The sequence below is a fragment of the Aythya marila genome, assembly GCF_965140915.1.
Source record: "Aythya marila genome assembly, chromosome: 1".
NCBI classification, from domain to species: domain Eukaryota; kingdom Metazoa; phylum Chordata; class Aves; order Anseriformes; family Anatidae; genus Aythya; species Aythya marila.
Genome location: NC_139042.1, coordinates 69,859,532 through 69,884,142, shown reverse-complemented (window position 1 = coordinate 69,884,142; position 24,611 = coordinate 69,859,532). Strand labels below are relative to the sequence as shown.

Below are 24,611 nucleotides of genomic sequence, written 5' to 3'. Positions count from 1 at the left end.
TTTTCTGTACATTTCCCATTGCCAAGACTTGTTACAGATAGAAAGACTGTTGTGATCCTGAACTATGTTGTGACCACAAAGTAGATTCCTTTATTAAACTGAGGATAATTAGAAATATTTCCATATGATTTTCAAAACCAGCGAAAACAATGACTGAAGCACAAATTAGAATAATTTTAAATTAAGAGCAGGTATGCTCAGGACAAACTCTGCTGAAAGTCAAAGGTAAACCTGAAACTAATCATAGAATCATTAAGGTTCAAAAAGACCTCCAAGATCATCTGGTCCAACCATCACTCTACCACCTATATCACCCACTAAGCCATGTCCCCAAGCACCACAACCAACTTTTCCTTAAACACCCCCAGGGACAGGGACTCCACCACGTCTCTGGGCAACCCATTCCAATGCCTGACTACTATTTCTGAGACGAAATATCTCCTAATCTCCAACCTAAATCTCCCCTGGTGCAACTTGAGGCCATTCCCTCTAGTCGTATCACTAGTTATCTGTGATATCTATAACTAGGATAGGCCTTTCCTTCTGTCCTCATGGGTGTAGTCACATAGATTGCACGATCTTTGTTTTCATAATTCAGTTTCATGATTTTTTTTTCATAATTCAAATTCATGTTGATGAACAAAAATAAGAAAAGTTCCAGTTCTCATGGCTGCCCAATAATATACCTAATTTTAAGCACGGAAAGAGTCTATTTAAACCAAAAGGATACTTGTGGTTTAAGTATTTTGCTGGACAAAGGCCAAAAATAAAAATCGGAAATTACGTGGAATTTTATAAGTATTTTTGGCTACAGGATTCACTAGCTACATCAAAGAAATATTTTGCTTGGTTGGTTTTGCATAAAAAACTGTCTATTTATTCATTAACATTTTATCTTTGTGACCTTCTTGAATGGCCTCCTAATTTTTTCTACAGGAACAATGCTATTGTTAGCCTTTCTTTTTCTTATGTAGTTGTTTCCTTCTATATCATTGTTGCAGTTGCTAGTGCCAACCTAATCAACTAAATCTTAAATTTGTGATTTAGCATGTAATATAATGTTTGTCTATTCATCCAGTTCTGTTTTATTTTATTTATTTTTAAATTAAATTTAGTTGGGAAGGTTTTCCATGCTGGTATCCAAAAAATATATTTTGCTATCTAGGTGTTGTGCACTTTCGGGTTCTGAAAATGGTAATCTGGAATGAAAACTTCTGTTGTTTCTAGAACCTCAAATAATAACCTATGTTTACCTCATCAGCTTTGAAGCAGGGTGTACTCTTAGTATATCCATAGATCAACTTTGTTTTATTTTTCAGCTTGTCATCTCATTTCTCAAAACATTTTATCTAATTATTTACAAGTCTATTAGACATACTTACAATTCATTAGCTAGAAATAAATAAATAAATAATAATTAATAAATAAATCAATAAAATAATAATTAGCTAGACTATTTTACTAGCAAATAATTAATAATGTATATTTTAAAATTTTTCTTTAGTACTATGGGTCAGGGTTTACCTTAAATAAAAGTGTTTGTTTTTATTTTTCATCAACATTCTTTTGCAGAAAGTTAAATACAAAAGTGGCTAAGGTTGTAATGAGCTTTCCATTTAACAGTACATTAAAAAAAATTGTTCCAACATATACATACATGCCTATTTGAATTAGTCAAGCAACTGCTACTTTATGTGAATATACAGTTACTTTAGCAGCCCAGTGAAGATCTGCTGGAAAATCTTTGGTCCTGTAGTACTTTATGTGCTCCATATCAGGAAATCAGGATGTATGTAGTTCACAGTAAACACAAGAAAATCCCTGAATTATAAAGTTACAAAATGAAGGTATCTCTCCTTTAGAAGAAACCTAAACATCCAAGTTAAGAGAGAGGTCTGAAAAAAGAGTTGGCTTTAGACTTTTGTTACATGAAATTATGGGAGGAGAGAATTGGATTACTTGAATGTCAGAAACTCAACAGGGTTGACTTCATTTTGGAAACAGACGTTTCAAATGATTTACTTATTTTTATTTCTTATTTGTGTTCTACTGAAGGACCACAACTGACAGAATATAAACAAGGTCAGACTTCATATAACTCATGAATTAAGAACTGTACAATACCATAGGTATTTTTACATGATTAAGCAGGCCAAAGAAAATAAAATGCTGTCTGAATGACATGACAATAAGTTAGAGAGAAACTTTGATTGTTGCCTTTTTGTTAAATGCTGACTGGCATCAGAGAGAAGGTAACAGGACATATGGTAAAAACACTTCTTATAATAAAAACTTGGAGAACTTAGGCTTCTGGGATGTCCTAAATCTTACAAGCCCTAATAATATTAATAATATCTAATAAAGTTTTCTACAGAACATATGTTATTTCTGCTGGTGTCTGTTGGCTCTCCTTTTGGAAATCAACAGGAAATTACAAAACTTTGGAATTTACAAATAATTTTGGTCTGTATAAGATTCCTGATCTTATACCATTAAAATATTTATTTATCACTCTTGGGATGAACAGTGAATTGTGTTGCAAGTAAGTCTTAGACAGTGGGGGCATTTTGATATGGTGACAGTGGGAAAGAATAAGGTAGTCTGGTTTATCTTTTGATTTCATTGCCATCACAAGCAGCTTTTTACAGAGAGAATCTGTGCTTTGTGCATCTTTATGTAAACTCTTAGTGGAAAAAAGACATGTTTAAACATAGAAAAACAGGAACGGTTGACATAAATACTTTTTAGTTTACGTTTGTCAGTCTATTTAAATAGTTAAAAACAAAAATTTCTTTCTCCTCAAGAGTTTTGTCTATCTGTAAAAAGTTTCTCATTTACAAAATCCAGGTGTCAAAGCAGGATCAGGTAAACACTTCTGCAGTTTCTGTTTGCTAGGTTTCCACAGGCTGCGGTGAGAACTCAGCCGCATCTCACATAAATGTCTAAACACAAGGCACCTTTCAGGCCTTAATCAGCTGTATCAGTGTAATCACAGTCCAGCTGCAGGAGCACTTGAAAAGCAGAAAATTCTGAACAGCCTACTGCTGGGATTAGACTGTGGCTGGTACCTTTACTTGCAAATGAAATGCTAGCTCAGCCCTTTTCATGTTGTTTCCAAAGTACTGAGATCTTTGCTATAACTGTGATGCCATACATCCCAAGCAAGCCATCTTACTATTAAATAAATAAATAATCTTCTCTTAATAGCAGACAGTAGAATGTGGAAAACCAGCAAGTTGTGTTTTCTCGCAAAATAAATGATCTGATTCATTTTAGATAAGGGCACATGTCTCAACTAGTGTACATCCAGGAATAAGTACCCTGCAGCCAAACACTGGGAAAACCAAAATCTGTCTGCCCACATTCTGCAAGTACTTATGAGAAAATGGAACAGAATCCTTAGACTGGTACAATACCTGTTTCTTTTTTATTATTTATTTATTTATTTTTTCAGGAGCTCTTTGTGCATGGGATGGTTGGATTTGATATTTTAAGGCAACAGCTGTTACCACTGTCCAGTATGCCTCTGGCTCTAAATGTGCATGTTAGAGATGCAGAGAGTTCCCCTCTCAATGAGGGACATCCATTTCATTCACTGTACTGAGGTCCATGTCACACACGATTGCTCTTAACCTTGTTTCTGAGACAGATGGAAAAATAAAAGGCTGAACTGTTTTTCTTTTATTGCTCTTTGCCAAGGCTGATCATTTTTTAAAAACAAAACAGCGAGGACTCTGCTGAATGTATACATTGTTGGCCTAATAATGCCTTAATTGAAGCTAATGGACATTATCCAGTGAGTTTGGAGGAGGGCAGAATGAGGCCAGACCATGCCCTATTGAAAAACTCCACTGTTGCTCATGCCTCCTTAAGTTTTAGACATTGATGGAACAAATACTAGTCCTGCTAATGATAGCCTTGAACCAGAAAAATATTTTTTACTTGCAGTTTAATGATATTTAGATTTTCTCTTGTACATTTGTTTTACCTACTGCTGTGAAAGAATTTTTTTGTCTTCATCCAAACATTTAGACTGTGTGCTGTCATTGTAGGCGCTGTTGGATTATATACAGGTTTATGAGATAGTTCAGTAATGTGGTGTAACCCAGGAGGCGATACAAGAAATGTAATGCAAGAAATTTTCTTCTGCCAGATGGAGCTGTACCTTGCTGATAGATGATTACAAGTCTGCTTATAAAATACTAAATGACTCTTGAGCCATTTGCCTTGCCTTGGGACCCGAATTGTTTGGTTAATCTAGTACCTGCATCTGCTTGTTGCTGATACCACTTTTTTTTTTTTTTTCTTTCTTTCTGTGTTTGTTAATTTAAATGTAATTCATGGAAAAGTACAATCCCAAAGAAGATGCAGGTATATAAATTAATGTAACAGAATTTCAGTTCCCTAGTCTATAGGAGTTATGTATCCCCTAATGTTACCACAATGTGTGGTGTCAGGACTGTGAACTGAGACAGTCAAGGCAAAATATTTTGTTATCACAGAATTTTCATGGTTCATTTGATATCAACCCAATTTGAGGAGATCACTGTGTTTCTTCTAGTAAGCATTTCTTTTGTCTTGCCTTAGAAACACATTGCACTTCTGATTTATGCTGCAATAGCGCAAGGTGGGTTTATTGTGTAGGCAGTTTCAAGAGGATAGCATTCATATGTGTGTCCTCAACCCAGGGCTGTCTATTCCACTTAGGTTGGTTGTGCTGATTCTTGAATTTCCTGTTACTACAAGCTCTTGTCAAAGCCCAGCACAATAAAAAAGGAGTGCACTCTAAAATGATTAAAAACATGCTATCTGTGCAGCCAGTCTATAAACTGAATGCAAACTTGTCCAATAGTAATGGATACAAACAGTAGGATTCATCTCACCTTATTTAGACTACTAAAGTGAGGTATTCACCTTGCCGTGTATATTCTTTGTGGTCAATATAAACAGAATATTATCATTGATTTCATATTGTGTTTGCATGCACTTTGGCTTAGCACTAACGTGACAGTTACTTCGTCATATGGGAAAGCTGGAGCAAAAAACTCTTGTGAGCCCGCATTACTCCTTAGAATTCTAATTAATTTAGTCCAATTATATAGTAAGAGATAGCACTCTAGAAATGGTTATGGAGCTGTGTTAGCAAAACTCGGCAAATGACAAACAGAAGAGTAATGCTTTGCTCTACCAAAGGTGAGGAAGGGTCTAATATATAGGTAAGTAATATCATTGTATCAGGGCAAAATGGAATAGAGGCATACTGGTAAGGTAGCTTTATAACCAGTTGTAGGGGATTCCTACCAACGCTGGGAAGTATTGTGGGGGTAAGGTACAGGTAGAAAATATGACAAGTGTTGATGAGGGCTGGCACTGTGATGCAGCTGTAAACATTTTGCTGTGAATAAGCAGATAATTAATGAGGTGGTGTAGGCCTTGATAGTGTATATAAATTGAAAAAAGCTTCTGCTTTGTGCAAAAGGAAACAAATGGGAGAATGCAACGAGGGTCTTGAAAGGATTGTACTGTTGATATTGGAAATTAACCCTTTGTATTTCTTGAGGCCAAAGAAAAGGATGTTAAGAAACTGAGATGAGAGAGTCCTAGGTTAGCATTTTCATTACATGAATAAGCAGGAAAGAAGACTTATGCAGAGGCAATCTTCAAGAATTTTAAATGTAGGTTGGATGTGAGAAGAGAGACGTAAATCCAAACTGACTAAAATGATATGTGAAGGTAAGGAGTACGATTACAGTACTGTGAAGAAAGGAAATGAAGGAGAATATTTGCAGGGAAAAAAATTAGAACGGTGCTGGGATGGTGTTGAGAGTAAACTCATAGCTAGAGATTAATAAAAGCCTGGCAAAAGACTGCACTAACATTTGATTTGGAAAAAGTAAGGTTAGTTTAATTGGAGGGGATGAAATCAAGTGAATTTTTAGCACAGGGAATGCTGTTGAATTACACGTCATCTGTGGTGAAATTTCGCAGAGATGAGTGACAGAGAAAGAAGGAGAAGAAGATCAAGAACAACATCTCTTCAGCAAGAGAAAATACAGTGAAGGATCAGTTGAAGCACATATGAAGAGAGATCAGAGAGCTGGAAGATGAATCAGCCTCCAAACCCAAGAATAGTATAGGCAGCCATGTCAAAAGCAGTGACTCTCTGGGAGGATGAGTAAGGAACATTGCTGCTAGTTTCTCTTGAGAGGTCAGTAGAATGGACTTTGGTGAGAGTGATTTTCTTGTCAGTAAAATAAAATGTTTTAGTAAAACAAAGTAATTTTAGTTTCTGTCACTGACTGAAGAGAAAAAAAGAAACAGGCTGGGGATCAAGCTAAGGCCTGAAATTATATCTGTATTTGACTGTAGTAGTTTACATCATGGCTTAATTGAGGAAAATCATAGTTTTTGAAACATGTACATATATTAACATGAATTAGACACCAGATGCTGTGAATAGTGCACAAGATGTATGCTCCCCACAAGGAGAAGTAAGCAACAAGAGATATATATCTTTCACATTGCCATTGCAAGGCTTTTTGGCTTACAGGGTTAACTCATTTCCTTTCCCTGCCAAAAAATGCATGCGTATGCATACCAAGGAAAAGTTTTATGTCTGATATACTGACATTCAAAAAGACAAAGTTAAATCTGCAGTCACTTCGCCTATTTACATGGACTGTGGTGTTCTGGCATTGTACTAGTCAGACTTCAGAATAAAGATCTCCTCACTTAAATGGTTACTAAGATTATCACGTTTTGAATATTGTACAGAAAATCTGGTGAGTGTATTCTTCTGACACAAAATATATTTAGTCAGTATATATTCTGAAGTGCTAGCAATTAGTATGTCAATGCATAGAAGACTTTGAAATACTAAATACGTGCTGAAGCTTATAATTAAATAAATTACTCCAGTGACACTGGTACAAGTTGTTTATTTCCATTGTAACTAGCAGAGCATGGTATATTGGTGCAAACTAAGGATGTAGTCACATTTGGAAAAACAACTTCAAATACATATTTCATATTTTAATGATTTTAACCAAGAAATACAAGCAGTTCAATTGTTCTTTGTATTTTGTCAGATATTATTCTTCATTGTAAGAATACATAGACTTTTCAGATATGAGGTATGCTGCTAGAATATTAATGTTTGGTTTTGTGAGAATTCTGAATATTGTTCAGAATAGTTATATATTCTGAATGCAAAGTGCATGCAGAAGTATTATCACTTGGAGTAATAATGATAAATTATTTCTTAGTCCAGCAATGTTTTCATGTATACATCTAAGTAATAGACTGATTAAAATGCTTCTTTTATTTGGACTTTGTTAGAGATCATTTATCAGATCACAGAGCTGCTTTAAAATATTTTGGTAAATGGCACTTCACTTTTCTATTTTATATTAAATTCTGAGCTATATACTGCAGGAGTATCAGCAGAATCACTCTAGTCAAGATTGCCTTGAGATTTACAATTTAATTGTGATAATTTTTATTTCTTATAGCTTAATAAGTGAATTTTAGTTTTTATGTTTAACTTAATTCCTTAGGGATTGTATGAAATTTCAAATCAAAATATATGCTAATTCATGCTGACTTTTAACTTCACATTTCTTTCTCTTCCCCATTACCTTCCCACGCCTACAAGCATTCTGATAATAAGTTGGAAACTAGAACTACATAATGTAAGCACATGCAAAGGTAGATCTCTTTCTTTAGTCATTCTTGAGTTATGTCATAGTAAGTGTTTCAGTTAGCTATATCAGTTAGCTATTTGTTACAAGTATGTTTCAAAAAAAAAAAAAAAAAAAAAAAAAGCTTTAGAAAAGCTCTTTGTTCCTTTCTTTCCATCAAAGCCTAACTTTTTATCTGGTTTCCTGTGCAATCATACTGCTGTGAATGTGTCTGTGTGTCTCCCACCTAATAACTTCTGAAGTGCTTATCAACTTCAAACACATTTGACAGAGGAGAGGATGGGGAAAAGGGGCTTAATTTCTCAAATATAATTAAAATCCCTGAAATGTCATCAAATTTGGTGGCTGGAAAGAGAAATAGAAACTCTTATTAGTATTCCAGCAAGGGAATGTACAGTCTGAGCCCATATGTCCTCACATGCTGAAAAAACATCCAGGAGAACATCAATATAAGTTATAGAAGAAAGGTTCAGTTGGAGCTTTCTACTTAGACAGAAAGTCAATCAAACTTAAGACACAAATTGGTAGGAAATAAGGCTTCATTACTTCCCAGTGTTCACAGAGCTGCTTGTCAGTAAAGGTAAGATAGATCTCATCTCACTTTTCCATTAGACATTGTTGATATCTTTATTTCAACTAGTCATTGATGGCTCTCATTATAGTCAACGGAAAGAAATAAGTTTTGGATAATGATTCTTTTCGTCCCAATGTATGCATCTAATAGAAGTCAAACAAATTGTGTCCTAGAAAGGCCAGTCACTCAGATTTAGTCTTTTACAGATGTGTACCACAACAAATAATCTTTTTCCACATGTTCATCTGGTGCCTTTTTAAGGATAACTGCCGTTAAACAGATATGAAAGCCTGCGGTGTGGTCTGTTTTAAAGATCGAGTCATAAAGCAAAACAAAAATATTGGGTAATGGCAGGCAAAGGTGGCACTCAACTTCAGCGAGATGCAGGGAGGAACTGTGGCCAAGAGTTTCTATATAAAGAAACTGATGTAATCATAGTGAGGGTAAGATGATTTGGCTACAGTGTTTTGTTCATCTGCTCATAGTTCATTGGAGTTAAACATACATTGATCATTTGTGTCTGGATTTTAAAGAAACAACTAGCTGATCAGTCACTGTACTCCCTGGAATGAGAGTGCTGTATTGTGATTCCAGGTGTGACTCATGATTTTGAGACTGAACTGAAAATCTCCTTTCTTCAGTCTGGTTGATCTCTCACTGGAGAAGCATATCTCCAAATCTTCTTGGGTGTTCCTGGCTGATTATTACTGTCACTTTTTGACTACTGGTAGCCTAAGAATTTTATGGGGAGTTGTGGGGCCAACACTGTCCTCAGTAATGGTCAAAAAGTATGAGCTGTATGCCCAGGAAGGGGTTATGAGCTCATGAAGAGCAGAGTGGAAAAAGTCCTGTTCTGAAAAATTGTGTGTCTTAAGCTGGAGATGAGTTAGTGGAAAAAGGAGAGTTTGGACAGGGTATAAGTTGAGTCACGTAGGGGTGATTGCAAGAAGAGAATTAGTGAAATATTTGCTCATTTTCATGCATTTTCTAATTTGACTTGGTGACATGCAAAATCAAACGGTCTTGAGTTAGCTTCTATTTTCATTCCAACTGGGAGTTGACATAAATTTTTTATATATTTTTGGTATCAAACAAGGCATATTTGAACCCTTGCATATTGTATGTGATGGTATAAATAGTTTTTGTTACCCAAGACATCACTACTTTTTTCAGCTTCATATAGTTATTTCATGTAGTTACATCAAGTGCCAAGTGTACAGTTAATTAGAATATGCTCAATTTGATTAGACAGTATCGTTACTGAACAAGAGTCTTATTCAAAGAATATCAAAATTAGAAAGTGATTTTCTACGTAAATAGGGTACTTTGGTAATTAACAGAATTTAGTCAGAAAGTGCTGTATTGAAAATATTTGCTCAGATAAATTTTGTATCTTGTAACATTGTTTTGCAAAACAGCATGAGTTCCAAATACAAAGGTAGTTTACATAGCAGGAAGAGACACGAAGTCTTGGAACCAGAGAATATTGGATGTTTGAACTTGTATTTGTCTATGAACCCTGACTAATAAGCCTTGTTCAGAGAGAATATATTAATTCTCCTCAGCTTGAATTTACATTATCCCATGCTTCATATTTGCTTGCCAAAACATATAGACATTGAAAATTACATCAGAATCATATTTTATGTAGTATTTCATTTCCTCAGAAAAATTTTAATAGGAATAGAAAGGTGTGTTCCCCTCTGTTACTAAATAAGGTGTCAGACATACACATACACCAAGACAATCAGAAGAAAGGAGGATTTAATGGTTACATTATCTTCATTATAATGCATTTGAAACAAGAACTACTCAAAGCAACTAGCTCTTTTACATGAAAGAGTAAGTAGATTTTTATTTTCTTGTGTAAGCTGGCCATTGTTTCTCACATAAAAAATATGGTTGCAATTACTATATTTCTGTTTACTGCTTGAACTTAGCAATGAATTTTGATAACCTCTTAAAATTATTATTTTCCTGATAATACTTGCACTCAGGGGTATTATATTATTTTAAACAGTATTACATTTTTAAATCACTTGAATAATAACTTCCTAGGTCAATATTTGCAGTTGTTCAGCTTCAGTGAGAGTTACTTAAATAACGAGATTCAAGTTTGAAGATCACATGTATCAGTTAAATAGGCAAAAAGGGTAATGGTTATTTAATGATTTCAGTTTTAAACCGATAATGACTAAGAGCTGCTCTTTGGGATAATATAGGACCTTTTCCTGAAAGAGAGATAATGTTTTGAATATTTTTAAAATTTTTTATTTTGTTGTTGTTTTTTAGGGATTCATTTCATTCTATATGCCTTGAAAAGTCTAGTAAGGAAAAGGGAAGAAATCATCCTAGGACAGTTTGAAATGGAATTCTGTTTTATTGTTGTTTTGTTTTGATTCTTTTTTTGTTGTCATTGTTGTTTATTTTTGTTTTCTCTTGTAATAGTATGTAACATATACTACTAAAATATTAGTTTTCAAATTCGTTGTTGTTCATTAAGCCTTTTCTATCCACTGATAATGAAGGCTGAATAAAAAAATGAGAGAAGTTCAAACTAAGTGTCAACTATACATGTAAATAGTTTCTGTAGTAGTAGGAAAACAATCTAATGAATAGATTTTCCAAAGTAAAAAGAGAAACTAGATTATTCCAGCCAGTCAAGAAATATCCAGATTCTGTTTCTAGCATTTTAAGGATATTAATGACAAGCATTTACTTAAGATTTTGTTCCATAATTGTACAGCTGAATTTCATTAAAATACATCACTGCACCATCTGTTTCTAAGACAAGAAATTCAAAAGTCTATTGACCTTGGCAAAAAAAAAAAGACCAAATTCAGAGAAATAAACTAAAATGAAAAATGTCATAACATACCTGAAACAATGATCCTGATATTTTAGAAAGATAATAAGATGATGTTTTGGTGGGACTTAGGAATGGTTCAGAATCACTTGATGACATTTAAACCAACCACTTGATTGTTCAAACCGTTCAAATGAAAATAAAACATCTAAAATAATAAAGAAGGAAGACTGTGGTACATGCAGCCTTTGTATAAATAGCTGGGCCAGACCATCTGCATAACTCAACTGCTGGTAGATGCTTGCATTGCCGGAGAGCAATCCATCTTTTCCACTGCAGAGATGGAGACAGGAGGAAGGAGGCAGAAATTAGTCAAACAGCTGGGTTAGTTTTCATGTGTTTGTTGAAAATGTGAACTTAGTAAAATATCTTTATAAATCTTAAAAGCCTAATAATTTCATTCCTGTATTTCCTTCATTGCAGTCACTCTCTTATCCTTGTTTCTAATGTGGGCCTGAATAACACTCTTGATGGTGCAGTTTAGATGACCTCTGAAAATTTAGCATATGCTTTTCTAGGAGTAGAGAACTGAAGTTTCTCAGGCTCTGACCTTTCAACTTGGAGCAACTTAGGGGTTATGCGCCATCCATAATAATTTGGCAGCCAACTCCTTTTGATGCTTCTTTTTGACTTGCAGTGTCTGTGAACTGGTCATGTAGCTAGTCCATATTAAATCAACCTGCTAGCAATACTTACCTGCATCTCTATGCTACGCTTTTCCTATCTTGCCTATCTGTTAGGTCTTTTCCATTTCATAAGAAATATTGGTATATACTTGTGATAGTCTGTGGACATATATTTATACAGAATGCATTTTTCTGGTGCTTTGTACACCAGAGCTTTAACTTCTGAAGGAACAGATGGACTTAGAACTGGATTCACTTTAGGCTTCACCTTAGTTTGCTAGTGTACTTAAAATCAGACCTGTGGTAAGACCAGGTTCCTGCTGGTCCCTTATTTCCTTCTGACTGGCATTTCATGGCTGGAGAGAAGTATTCCAGTTCACACTGCTGGAAAGAAAATATCTCACTTTCTGCTCCTACCCTAGACTGGGTCTGAGGACTCCTAAAGCATAGGGTTTGTGGTAGAAAGTTTACTGGCCTTATAAAAACAATAAATTTTTATCAGAAGGCATCTTCTGAGTTCTTAATGAAAAATAATCTTGCTAAACTAGAGGCATGCTTCTATTTTAAATTAAAGATATGGTTTTAAAATATATTCTTAATTATTATTTAACAATAATAATTATATCATGCAGTTATATCATGCAGTTACTTTGCTCCTTTGTCCTGGCAAACTGCTCTACATGAATTCTCTGTCATCACATTATGTGGCACACAACTAGGAGTCTCAAAGCAAGTAGAAGGAGAAGAGGGGAATGAAACAGATCATGTTTTTTCTTATGTAGCATCTGGCTTTTTATTGAGCTCCATGACTTTTATAACAGTTCAGAATGCCCTGTTGATATTATTAAAGAATTAAATGATTAATCTCTACTGGAAAACTGAAGTTTTCCTTTTATCTTGTGCTTTAATGAAAATAAAAGAGCACAATGAAATAAAGAGAGAGAGAGAGAGAGAGAGAGAGAGAGAGAGACTAAGAAAAGTGTTCCACAATACTGTTTGTGAGGGTTGGGATTAATCACATTCATGGAAATGACATTCAGGCAACTTCTATTCCTGAATCCTCACCAAGGAAAAGCAACACAATGCAGAGTCTTTTAATTTTGAAACATTTTGGAACTGAAATAAATCACCATTAATTTTTGCCATACCATTATCTCACAGACACATACTGTGTTTGTAATTCTTCGGTCTCTTTGAAACACAAATGTCAGAAACAAGAACAAGTATGTTACATTGTAAAAATAAGAAAAATCTGACTGAGGATGGAACTGAAATTCAATGTGAGGCATGCTCCCTTTTGCCAACATATGATGTATAATATCACGTGCTTTCTAATAGTCATAACACTTCTTGGCAGAGAATAGAGTTATTTGACTATAAACTTTCATAGTTTAGACAGCTTGCTTTGGAGCTTTAACAATGTGTATTGCATGTTTCTTGGGAGTATCTCTTGATGGAAAAGAGAAAATACATCCTTTTAAATGGAATGTACATGTATATAGAGACTGAATTACTGAGAAGAAGGAAATACAAAGCAATTTAGATTTTCAAGGGACTTGTAGATTTTAGTAGTATTAAAACTTCAGGAAAGCTGCTTACATACAAAGCTGTCTAATAAAATTGCTTGAAGGACCTTTGTATCTCTAAAGAGACTATATATGATAGAAAATATGATGACTATAATGGCACACAGTTAGTTTTACTCTGCTGTATCTTCTGTTTTTCATGGGGGCTTAGAAATAAAATAAGGTAAAACAGGAAAACTAAACTTGCATTATATTTGAATGGAAAAATCTGAACAAAAAAGAGGAAAGATGCTTCCAGATTATTTCACTCTGCCCAGTTTTTTTACTGGATTTTGGAAAGCATCTAGTGTAATCTAAGATTTTTTTTTTTTTTAATTGTAATTAGTTAGTGTTAGTATTGGCCTTGTTGTATTGGCAACATTTATTTTCTCAATTGTTTCTCAATGTTGTGATATAATACTGGTGCTCTGAGCTATATACAAATATTGTTTAAGTTACTAGCACAAAGTGCTTGCCCATTTTTTAAAAAACAAGATGAAAGATACGTGATTTATTTTTTATTTATTATTATTGTTATTATTAAGACTCAGGAGATCTAGCAAAAATTCAAGTGCTCAAATTAGTTGTTTAAAGCTGTAATGGTATACAAGGTCTGAATGTAAAATTTTCTTATGTGAATTAAGTCTTATAGTCATAGTCTTGACTTTGTAAAGGCTGCTTTCTCTTTATAAAAGTGTGGGTTTGTCCAGCCCCTCTGGGTGTCAAAATGTTGCACAACTGTGTAGGAGATCACGCTCTTCTGGAAACTAATAAAAGATTAGCCCACTTCATGTAAAACGAGAATAGCACGTGATAGAGTTTCAGCTGTGTAAAGTGAGTGTGTTATGGCCACCTGCAACTTTCTCTTATGTAATTAATAGTTATACAAGTCTCAGGAAAAGGAAAGTGCTGGGAGCAGTCTCAGCTGGCCATCCTTAATGCAAGAGCTTCCTCTGCTCTCTGTGTTTCTGGCTCTCACCTTGGCTGAAGGTTGCTGCAAGCTTTCTTGAAGAAAGGATGTGACTGGAGTGTTCAAACATGGTTGGTTCACTGTAGGTATTGTTAATTAGAAAGCTATCAGTGTTAAACTTTGGAAAATCTGAGTTGCTTTGGGTTACTGTATCATTAATGTCAAGAGTAACTAAATCTTTACTTGAAGCTACAACTAAAGCTGAAACTCCAACTGCTGTTGGAGACTCTGAGGGGTATTTTATGCCATAGGGCATTTAGATGAAGAAAAGTTAGAACTCCCACAGGTACAGCAAAGCTGGGAAAACAGGGGAATCCACAGTGTCCTACTGTTATGCTGGCTTTCCTGCTTTTGGTCATCTTCCAGAAGAAACTCTGCAGATGATTTACATGGGGGTCACTTGATTGTCTATTTGACTCCTGATCGAGCACAACACTTCATTTTGTTTTCTACTTTATGGCATTATTCCTCTGATGTAAGCTTAAGAGATTTTTCAGCTATTGGCTTGCGTATATCTCTATAATATCATCCTACTATGGCCTAATTTATAGAGCAAGGTAATCTGGTTTTGTATGCTCTATAGCTTTAATAAAACATTCTGACACACATAGAGGTCTTAGTCTAGCTTCCTTTACATGCTGTGACTCCAATGAGCTTGTTCAAAGTCGTTCTTTTTCTCATTTAAATGTGGGGTATTTATGTTGGTCATGGGGCCCGTAAAGCTAAATGTGGAAAGTTACTGTTTTTTCCCTGTTGTCAGATATATATGAGGTTCTGGACACCTCATGCGTGTTAGTAAATTAGTCATACTGATTTATTAACTTAAAAGGATATTAGAAGAACAAGAAAAAATAAAACAACTTTCACATATTTATTGGTGATATGTTGCTCCTCCCCAGTAAAATGTCACTGCTAGTTCTGTATTTTCAGGATTGTTTCTGTATTTGAGCTTTAGTTTCTTGGGTGTCTCCTGAATTTCATCATTTCCTATTGGAGGTGCATGGGTGCATGTTTGGTTCTAACAGAAAGGCCAGATGTTGTTTATCATCTAACAAGTGGTGTCTTTCTTCTTTAAATAATCAATTACAACATTTTATTTTTTTTAAAGTAGAATTTGACATGTTTTCCTTTTTTTTTTTTTTTTTTTTTTTTTTCCCATAGTTATCAGAGTCTCTTGTTCTGACAGTCTTGTATTTTATCTCATTTGTACCACAGAGACACAAACAGATATTGCAACAAATATTCTATCAATGGTCATTTGAGTCTGCCAGGTGGAGCTGCCAGACTAAGTGCTCTTTTGCAATGAATGAACTTTTTTATTTAGATACTCAGAAGTTTGGAAGGTCAAGGAAAAGCCTATTACTTGTTCTGCACATAAGATCAGAGGTTTACAGTGAATGTTTCCAGATATTCCAGACTGTAGGAGGCAAAACTTAACACCTTTAGATTTCCTCACTGATTTTCCTAATCTCAGTTTTAGTCCTGTTAGTGACTGTATGGAAAATCTTGGCATAGACTCAAAACAGATAGAATATCACCAAAAAAAAAAAAAAAAAAAAAAAAATTGGCAATCAGAAGAAAATGGGATTATAGGTTTTGTTCTGTGATTTCAATTACACAGTAACACCTGTGTATGGTAACTAGTAGGTGACTACACTGTAATTTTTATGTAATTCTAGACTATATGAAATTCACAGCAATTTAATGTTGCATTAATGCTCACTGGCAGTTTTAGCCACCTGTTTTCTGAGGTACAACAGGTGTTAGATTTGAAGAGGTCATGGGCATGTTATAAATATTTTTTAGGGGTTTTCTTTAAGTATAGGAAAGTATAGTTAAGCCTGTACTTACCTTTCAGGTAAACTGGATCGGTATGTCAAAGACTTGAAATGATGGCAAGGTTGACACAACCAAACTGACAGGACATGCAGTCTGCATTGAAAGAAAGGCAGTGAAGAAATAGGATGACAAGACAGTGATCATAAATATGATAAAAACAGAGAAATTAGTGAAGAGTGGAATTGTCAGTGGCTTTGAGAGTAAAGCAGACAAGAAATTTAAAATCTTTCCTTTCAGTTTCTACTCCTTCACAAAGCCAAAGGTGGAAAAAAAAGTAAAGAATTAATCAATAGAGTTAATAAAAATGGATTTTTTTTTCAAAAAATTGAGCATTTTTTTTTTAACAATTAGTATGAAAAGTCAACATAATCTTTCCAGAAAATCTCTTTGTAGCAGAATGCGACAGAAAGTAATCACAATGAAAATGATCTATATATCTAAGAATGTTAATAGAAATAAAATAATAATAAATCTATAATGGTAATGTTGTGTCTCATTTTCTTCCCCTCCTCACCCCAATATTTCCCTATGCTATTTAATCTTAGCTGGTGTATAGAAAAAGAATTTGCTCACTGAGCTGTACTGTGTGAACTATGACTTACATAGACCTATATAAGTTTTGTTAACTAGCTGATTTCACAGAATCACAGAATTTCTAGGTTGGAAGAGACCTCAAGATCATCGAGTCCAACCTCTGACCTAACGCTAGCAGTCCCCACTAAACCATATCCCTAAGCTCTACATCTAAACGTCTTTTAAAGACTTCCAGGGATGGTGACTCCACCACTTCCCTGAGCAGCCTCTTCCAATGTCTAACAACCCTTTCGGTGAAGAAGTTCTTCCTAAGATCCAACCTAAAACTCCCCTGGCGCAACTTAAGCCCATTCGCCCTCGTCCTGTCACCAGGCACGTGGGAGAACAGACCAACCCCCACCTCGCTACAGCCTCCCTTGAGGTACCTATAGAGAGCGATAAGGTTGCCCCTGAGCCTCCTCTTCTCCAGGCTGAACAAGCCCAGCTCCCTCAGCCACTCCTCGTAGGACTTGTTCTCCAGGCCCCTCACCAGCTTCGTTGCCCTTCTCTGCACCCGCTCAAGCACCTCGATGTCCTTCTTGTAGTGAGGGGCCCAAAACTGAACACAGTACTTGAGGTGCGGCCTCACCAGAACTGAGTACAGGGGGACGATCACCTCCCTAGCCCTGCTGGTCACACTGTTTCTGATACAAGCCAGGATGCTGTTGGCCTTCTTGGCCACCTGAGCACACTGCTGGCTCATATTCAGCCGACTATCCACCATCACTCCCAGGTCCTTCTCTGCCTGGCAGCTCTCCAACCACTCATCTCCCAGCCTGTAGCTCTGCTTGGGGTTATTGCGCCCCAGGTGCAGGACCCGGCATTGGCCTTGTTGAACTTCATGCAGTTGACCTCAGCCCATCGGTGCAGCCTATCCAGATCCTCCTGCAGAGCTTTCCTACCCTCAAGCAGATCAACACACGCATCTAACTTGGTGTCATCTGCAAAGTTACTGAGGGTGCACTCGATGCCCTTGTCCAGATCATCGATGAAGATATTAAAGAGGACCGGCCCCAGCTCCGAGCCCTGGGGGATGCCCTAGTGACTGGCCTCCAACTGGACTTGACTCCATTCACCACGACTCTTTGGGCCCAGCTATCCAGCCAGTTTCTAACCCAACGAAGCGTGCGCCAGTCCAAGCCAAGAGCAGCCAGTTTCTTGAGGAGAATGCTGTGGGAGACGGTGTCAAAAACCTTGCTGAAGTCAAGGTAGACCACATCCACAGCCTTTCCCTCGTCCACCCAGCGCGTCACTTTGTCATAGAAGGAGATCAGGTTCGTCAAGCAGGACCTGCCTTTCATAAAGCCATGCTGACTGGGCCTGATTGCCTGCTTGCCCTGCAAGTGCTGCGTGATGACTCTCAGGAGGATCTGCTCCATGAGCTTCCCTGGCACTGAGGTCAAACTGACAGGCCTGTAGTTTCTCGGGTCTGCCCTCCGGCCCTTCTTGTAGATGGGCGTCACATTTGCTAGCCGCCAGTCAACTGGGACCTCCCCCAATCGCCAGGACATCTGATAAATGATGGACAGTGGCTTGGCCAGCTCCTCTGCCAGTTCTCTCAGTACCCTTGAGTGGATCCCATCCGGCCCCATCGACTTGTGCACATCCAAGTGCTGTAGCAGGTCACCAACCAGTTCTTCATGGATAGTGAGGGCCACATCCTGCTCCCCATCCCCTTCCACCAGCTCAGGGTACTGGGTATCCAGAGAACAACCGGTATTGTTTGATTCATGAAGGTTATGATTTTCTTTTAATTAAGATCCATGAATATTGCAGTTTTACCTTATTGTTTAGATGAAATATAGATGAGTTACTTTGCAAATTGAATTGTGAAATTACATCAATAGGTGTAACTTTTCTTTCATTCAGAAATAACTTTATGTATCTTAAAAATGTACCTTATCAGAGTCTCATTTTTGAGGCTGCTTTTGTAGACATTTAGATATGCTTTTAAAAATGAGCTTGTGTTTGTCCAACTTCCAGAGCAAGGCACTGCATAGTAAGTGTCCAAGAATGAGGTGAATTACCCACTATCTTTCTTTTGTTAAATATTTTCAGATGGCATGGCAATCTTTAGATGTGCAGATGATGCTTTTGTACCCTGTGCTGAATAATGGAGGAACAAGTGGGTGGGTGGGAAGGTTATACCTTCTACAGAACCTTTGGTGAAACAGATATGAAGTGAGAAAAGCAAAATTTTAAGCCTGATGCAAACTCCACCAGTATAACGTGAACTGTGCATTAAATTGTGAGTGAAAGCAGGAGCAGAAGTTTTTAGCACTAACTCTTACCCCTGGTAAAAAAGGAAAGAAAACTACCAGTTTTCTTTCATTGCCAGTGGTTTTGTCTGGGATTTTTATGCTGTTGCTTTCCCAATGAGGAGCAGCTGAAGGTTCCTCATTTCCTTGGATGTGTTGTTCTTCCACAGATCCCCCTGAGGATGCACAGGCTGCATAATTTACTGGCTCAGAAATGTCAGGAAGGTGGTGCCTGTAGGTATGGTTTTACAGATAAGAGTCATGTCATGTCCCAAGTCAGGCAGAACAAGTCACTGAACCTGGGTCTTGTACATCCCTGGTCCTGCTGGCTCTTGAAGCATGACAGACCAGAGCTTCAAGGTACTGTAAGAGATCAGTTTGTTCAGAAAAATGCAATTCAGACCCTAAAGGCTTCACTATTAGTATTTAGCAAATACAATTAAATAAACATATAAGCTAAGAAAACTGTAATATTCACATCAATAGGTACTCATTAAAATGGGATTTATCCCCAGAATAATTATACAACAGTTTCCTTTTCCTCTAAGTATGCACAGGGCCAGACATCTTGCAGTGAGGCAGGATCAAAAATAACTAGGTCATTAAAAGTAAAAAGCTTCTCTTTCCTTGCTTTTTTTTGTGCCCATGGTTTGACTTCTCCTAATGCATACTTCACAGCTATCTTTACAGAGTTTTGTCTTGTACGTTTCAAATTCTCATTTTAATTTGTTAAGAACATGCTGAATTCTGTTCTCCAGAGTCTGACATCTCTCCTGCACTGAGGTGATTTGCAAGCTCTTCACCAGTGGATCATTGAAGTTATTAATAAGCAAAACTTTGTCTAAGACAAATCCCTAGGGCTTCTGCTGGAACTGTTCTCGGTATCTCACACTGAACTAACATCTGCATGTTGTGTATATTTAAGCTGCATGATTTCATTTAGATTACAGTTTTATATGTAAACTTCTGTTAAGAAGAAGAGGAGGGAAGTCTAGGGTGAATGATTCTGTCATCTGTCCCTTCCTTGTTCTTCATCTCTGAAGCAGTGAAAACTCAGTGCAGTCTCCATGAGCTGTGGAGAGTCAGGGCCGTGCAGCACTTGTGTTTCTCCCTGTGTGCAGTGGGCATGAGGGATGAAAGGCTGCCCAACGCAGGGTACATCTGTCCTCTTTCCTTAGTTGGTACATAGAAATGTCATATCAGATGTGCTGCTGTTACAGGGTCATGGAAAAATGAGTTTTTATGACAGAGGCTAATTAGTGTTTCTTACTAATCTCTTGAACTAAAACTTCAGAAGTTTTTAGAACTTCTAAGCCCTGCTGTTTGTTTTTCCTGGGCAGGAACAACTGACATGTTGCTTTTTGACCCACATGTATGCAGCAAATGAGCATTTATGGAAAGGAATTTTCACATTGTTTAAAGCGTGTTCTTATTTGATGTAACTAAAGGAGATTGTTATCAGGCATTGGAAAGATATGGCAGCCCAGGGAAGTGGTTGAGTCACCATCCCTGGAGGTCTTTAAAAGGCGTTTAGATGTAGAGTTCGGTGATATGGTTTAGTGGAGGACTGGTTAGTGTTAGGACAGAGGTTGGACTAGGTGATCTTGAAGGTCTCTTCCAACCTAGACGATTCTGTGATTCTGTGAAAATGTAGGTGGCTAAACGTTATGTTGTGCATAGGCTGGGACAGGAGTTGTATCTTTGATGTCATGCAATAGCACAATAGGGCACTAAACTGATTTGGGTAATCAACTAACTCTCCAGTACCTAATACTCACTGAGCAGGCTTCATCTCCTCTCTCCCTGGTGCACAGATTCCACGGTGAATTTGATACAATTACATTTGTGCTCAGGCCAGTGGGCCTAAGATTCAGGCCTCAAGTTGAGGGCTAATTGTCCATGCAATGAGAGTAATGGCTTTATACCTGGGCCCTGTGCAAACATCCAGGCTAAATGAAGTGAGGTACCTCCCCAGGCTGTGTGTGGCTCTGGCTACTTGCTTTGACTCCCACTCTAAGTCGGGCATAATTAAAATGCCTGCATATTTATATGTGGTCCCATATAATTCATCCATTTTCTCACATGAACCCACCCCCTACCCCCGACCTGGGGTTAGTTTTTCTGTTCTCTTTTTCATGGTCCAAGAGCCACTAAATCTGTTTGGATTCTCCCCTACCCTTGCCAGTCTTTACAAAGGCATTTTGTTGCCAGTCACTGCTGAGCTGCTGTGCTTTCCCCACGGAGGTTTGTTAGGTTGTATTAGTACAGATTAAGATCTGCACTATCCCCTCTCCTCCCAGTACCGGTTCTTTGTTTGCTAACTGTGAGGTCAATAAAATTCTGTTTTCTGTCAAATAACAACCTGTTTTCTTATGAGAGTTGTAGAAATCTCTGGTTCACCAGCCTGCCATGTGGATACAGCTGCAGGGGAATGTTCATGAGATATACTAAAGGATGTAAGAGGATTTTATAGCCATGCTATTTTATTCCCACAGCCATAGCTGGTTTTGCTTTTTTTGTCCTATCTCGATACTTTTATGTTAGTGAAATTAGGGAGGTCTGGAGGTCAGATATGCTGAGAGAAGGAAGGAAGGACTCCGAGCAATTATCTAGACATCAAATTAATTTTACTTTTTTTTTTTTTTTTTTTTTTTTCTAAAATATTTCCAATGGATTTAGCTTTTTCTCCTGCTTTGTAATATTTTCAGCTTGATCATTTATTATCAACTTGACCATTTAGTGAATACTGAATAAGAAAATATAACGATAAAGAGCTGATTACTGACTCAGCTCTTTCTAGTAAAGAGTTGTTCAAAAACAAGGATCTAACCATTTGAATTTGAAATAACACCTGCAGTATAGTTACGCATATTCATCTGAACAACAAAAAAAGAAAAATAAATGAGCACTTCCAAATGTATTGCAGACTTCTGATGATTTGAATGCTGTGAAAATCCTATGATCCTTTCTAACAATTCTTCATACTTTTCAGCACTTGAACAAACCCTGTCATTCTTCTTTTCCAATTCCAAATACCAACTTCATGTTAACACATTTGAAGCTAGAATACCAATAATAATGACTCTTACATGAATGGCAGAAGTGGCTGGCACACCAGGTCCTAAATCCTGGAGAGGCAGAGACACTAGAGCCAGGCATTGGAACTGTCCTTTTGGTACAGGCAATATTTGGTCATGGACATGGGGCAATGCCAGGTTCTTCTTCTTTCAAGGAGACAGAAATGAGATGATCTGTTAGCCCTTATACATTTCCAGCCTTGCAGGTATTTTTATTTTCTTGGTTTGCCTCTATTTCTACCATTACTTGGGATGGCTTCACTTTGATAGGAGGTCAAGAACAGCCACATAGCCATCATTATGGGCAAGATTGTTCTTCACTAAATAATTCCAACATTTTCTTTATAGTGTTTGAATTTTACTAGTTTCCTAATTGTTCTGTCAGCTTTATAGGTCAGTGTGTGTATGCTGGCTGTGACCCTGTTTCCTGAACAAATTCTATTGTCTGTAGCTTGAATGACTGTTAAGGTGAGAGCTCCTGTATTCTGTTGGTCACAGCTATGCTTCTTTCAGTCTGTTTTTCAGCAAAAAAGCAGTGAAAAAAAACATGACTTCTGAAAATCACAAGGTTTAGAATAACATTGGAGCTGCAGGTAGAAAGAGGAAAGGTGATCAGGCTGCAGTGATCCATTGAGAAGTTTAATTTTAATTTTATGTGAGTGGTTTCATATACTGAGGAAGTGGTGGCCAGATTTAATGCACCAAGAAGTCCCTTTTAGCTGTAGCTTCTTAAGGCAAGGAGCTATTCATCCACTCAAGCTCAAGAATGTTCTCCTATCATCAACAAATATGCTTCTGGAACCTTACCAAGGATGCCTAACAAGCAAGGCAAAAAGACACAAGTAATATACCCATATGTAATAAGCAGGTCTTACTTCAAGGAAGAGAATAAATGAAATGCTGCACTTCAGAGAACATTACCATGCTCTGATGAGGTTTATGGAAATTCATGACTGAACTTGACAAAAGGTATTACATAAGGAGAGTTGTTTGTCACAAAATCATTTTCTCATCTCAATTCTTATAATTTTAGTAACAACAACAAAAAAAAAAAAGTGTGATCAAAAAAGTGGTACTTCATAGTCTTTCAGAGCCATACAACAACATTTTTAAGTTTCAGAAAACTCACTTATTTTCACAGATGTGGAAGAGTCCTGTGAGCAGGACTCAGACAACCCCACAACACCCTTTCTAGTTGTCCATTTCTGCTGCTTGTGTTTGCCAGGCTAAAGAAAGCTATAAAAATGATGGGTGTGGTGTGAAAAGCTTAATCTGTGATGAAAAGCAAATAGCCGTTCTCAATACAACAGCAATGTTTTAGCACTTTTACAGCTGTCTGGGATTTAATATTAAAATCCGTTAAACCTGGTGAGAGGAATACCATCTGTATGTGACTACAGCTCAACAGGGAAACGATATAAGGAGTTTGAGCCAAAGATTGTAATAAAGCACCATACTGATGTGATACTTACTGAACGATCTATTCCAACATTACCTAACTTCTAAGAATTGTTATTTTACCTGTATAATTGCTTATTGTTGGGGGGGGGGAGAAAAATGTAAAAAGAAAAAGAAACAACTGGGCATGCCAGATTCTGAGACAAAGTAAATTGGAAGAGATGAACTGAAATCAATGAAATTATGTTGATTTTGTCCACCTATCTTTTAAACAGGCCAGCAGAAGAAATGTGAAATTGAATATTAGATTCCTTGACCTTGTCATGATCTCACAGTATAACCATGCTTTTGGCACTGCATAAGCATATTCCAGGCTTGGAATGTGCAGGATAACTTAAACTTCCTTTTCATTATGTACTTGGAGAACAAAATATTGTAATGTTATTGATATTTCTTTTGTTTTCTTGTTGTTTCAGGTTAGGTTTCCCCATGATGATTGTGTCCTGTACCATCGGGATGTGCTATCTTCTTGTTGCTCATGTTGTAGTAGGTTGGAACTCATAATAATTTATACTTTCAAGACTCAAAAAAAGCTTTCTGTTTCGTTTAGTTTGTATGTCAGAATACAAAGAAGATACATAAAAGGAAAAAGGTGGTAAAAACCAACGTACCAACCAACCAAAATAAAACCCACGAGTGGTATAAATCAAGATGACTGTCTTGTCAGGTTTGGTCATTCTTCTTCTGTTCTGTGAACAATTTGCAGGACTAGACATTCAAAACTGAAAGAATACTTATATTTAATTGTGAAAAAAGTTACTGTGCGGATGAAAAGGCACCATCGCCAGTGAATATGTTGTGCCTAAAAATTTGTATCGACACAATCTGAGTAGTCACAGATGAAAAACTCATTCATAATAGCAGATGTTCGTTAATTTCTTTTTAGGTCTTCATTCGTCTTTGTCAATGTATTTAGCTATTTGTATTAAAGTAACTAATATTCAAGTTGTAATAGACAGTTAAGCAGTCTGTGCACTATGGAGGATGTATCATTATCTATGTTTAAAAATAAACACAGCTCCTGAAAATGTGCTGTGGAAGGAATTATTATTTTGGATATGAAATTACATTCTATGGAGGCTTTGTTTTTCATTCTAAAGCTCCT

The 24,611-nt window shown here is 36.7% G+C and overlaps 1 protein-coding gene across 1 annotated transcript in view; it reads left to right on the top strand.

The window, feature by feature from the left end:
* Positions 1–24,010, top strand: part of OCA2 (OCA2 melanosomal transmembrane protein) — a gene marked incomplete at both ends in the record, with an annotated part of 186,299 nt that extends 162,289 nt beyond the window's left edge. Inside the window, one exon of the mRNA XM_082773952.1 lies at positions 23,923–24,010. Within this exon, the coding sequence (XP_082630078.1) occupies positions 23,923–24,010 (88 nt within the window). The remainder of the gene's footprint in view (positions 1–23,922) is intronic.
* Between the last annotated feature and the right edge of the window lie 601 nt (positions 24,011–24,611).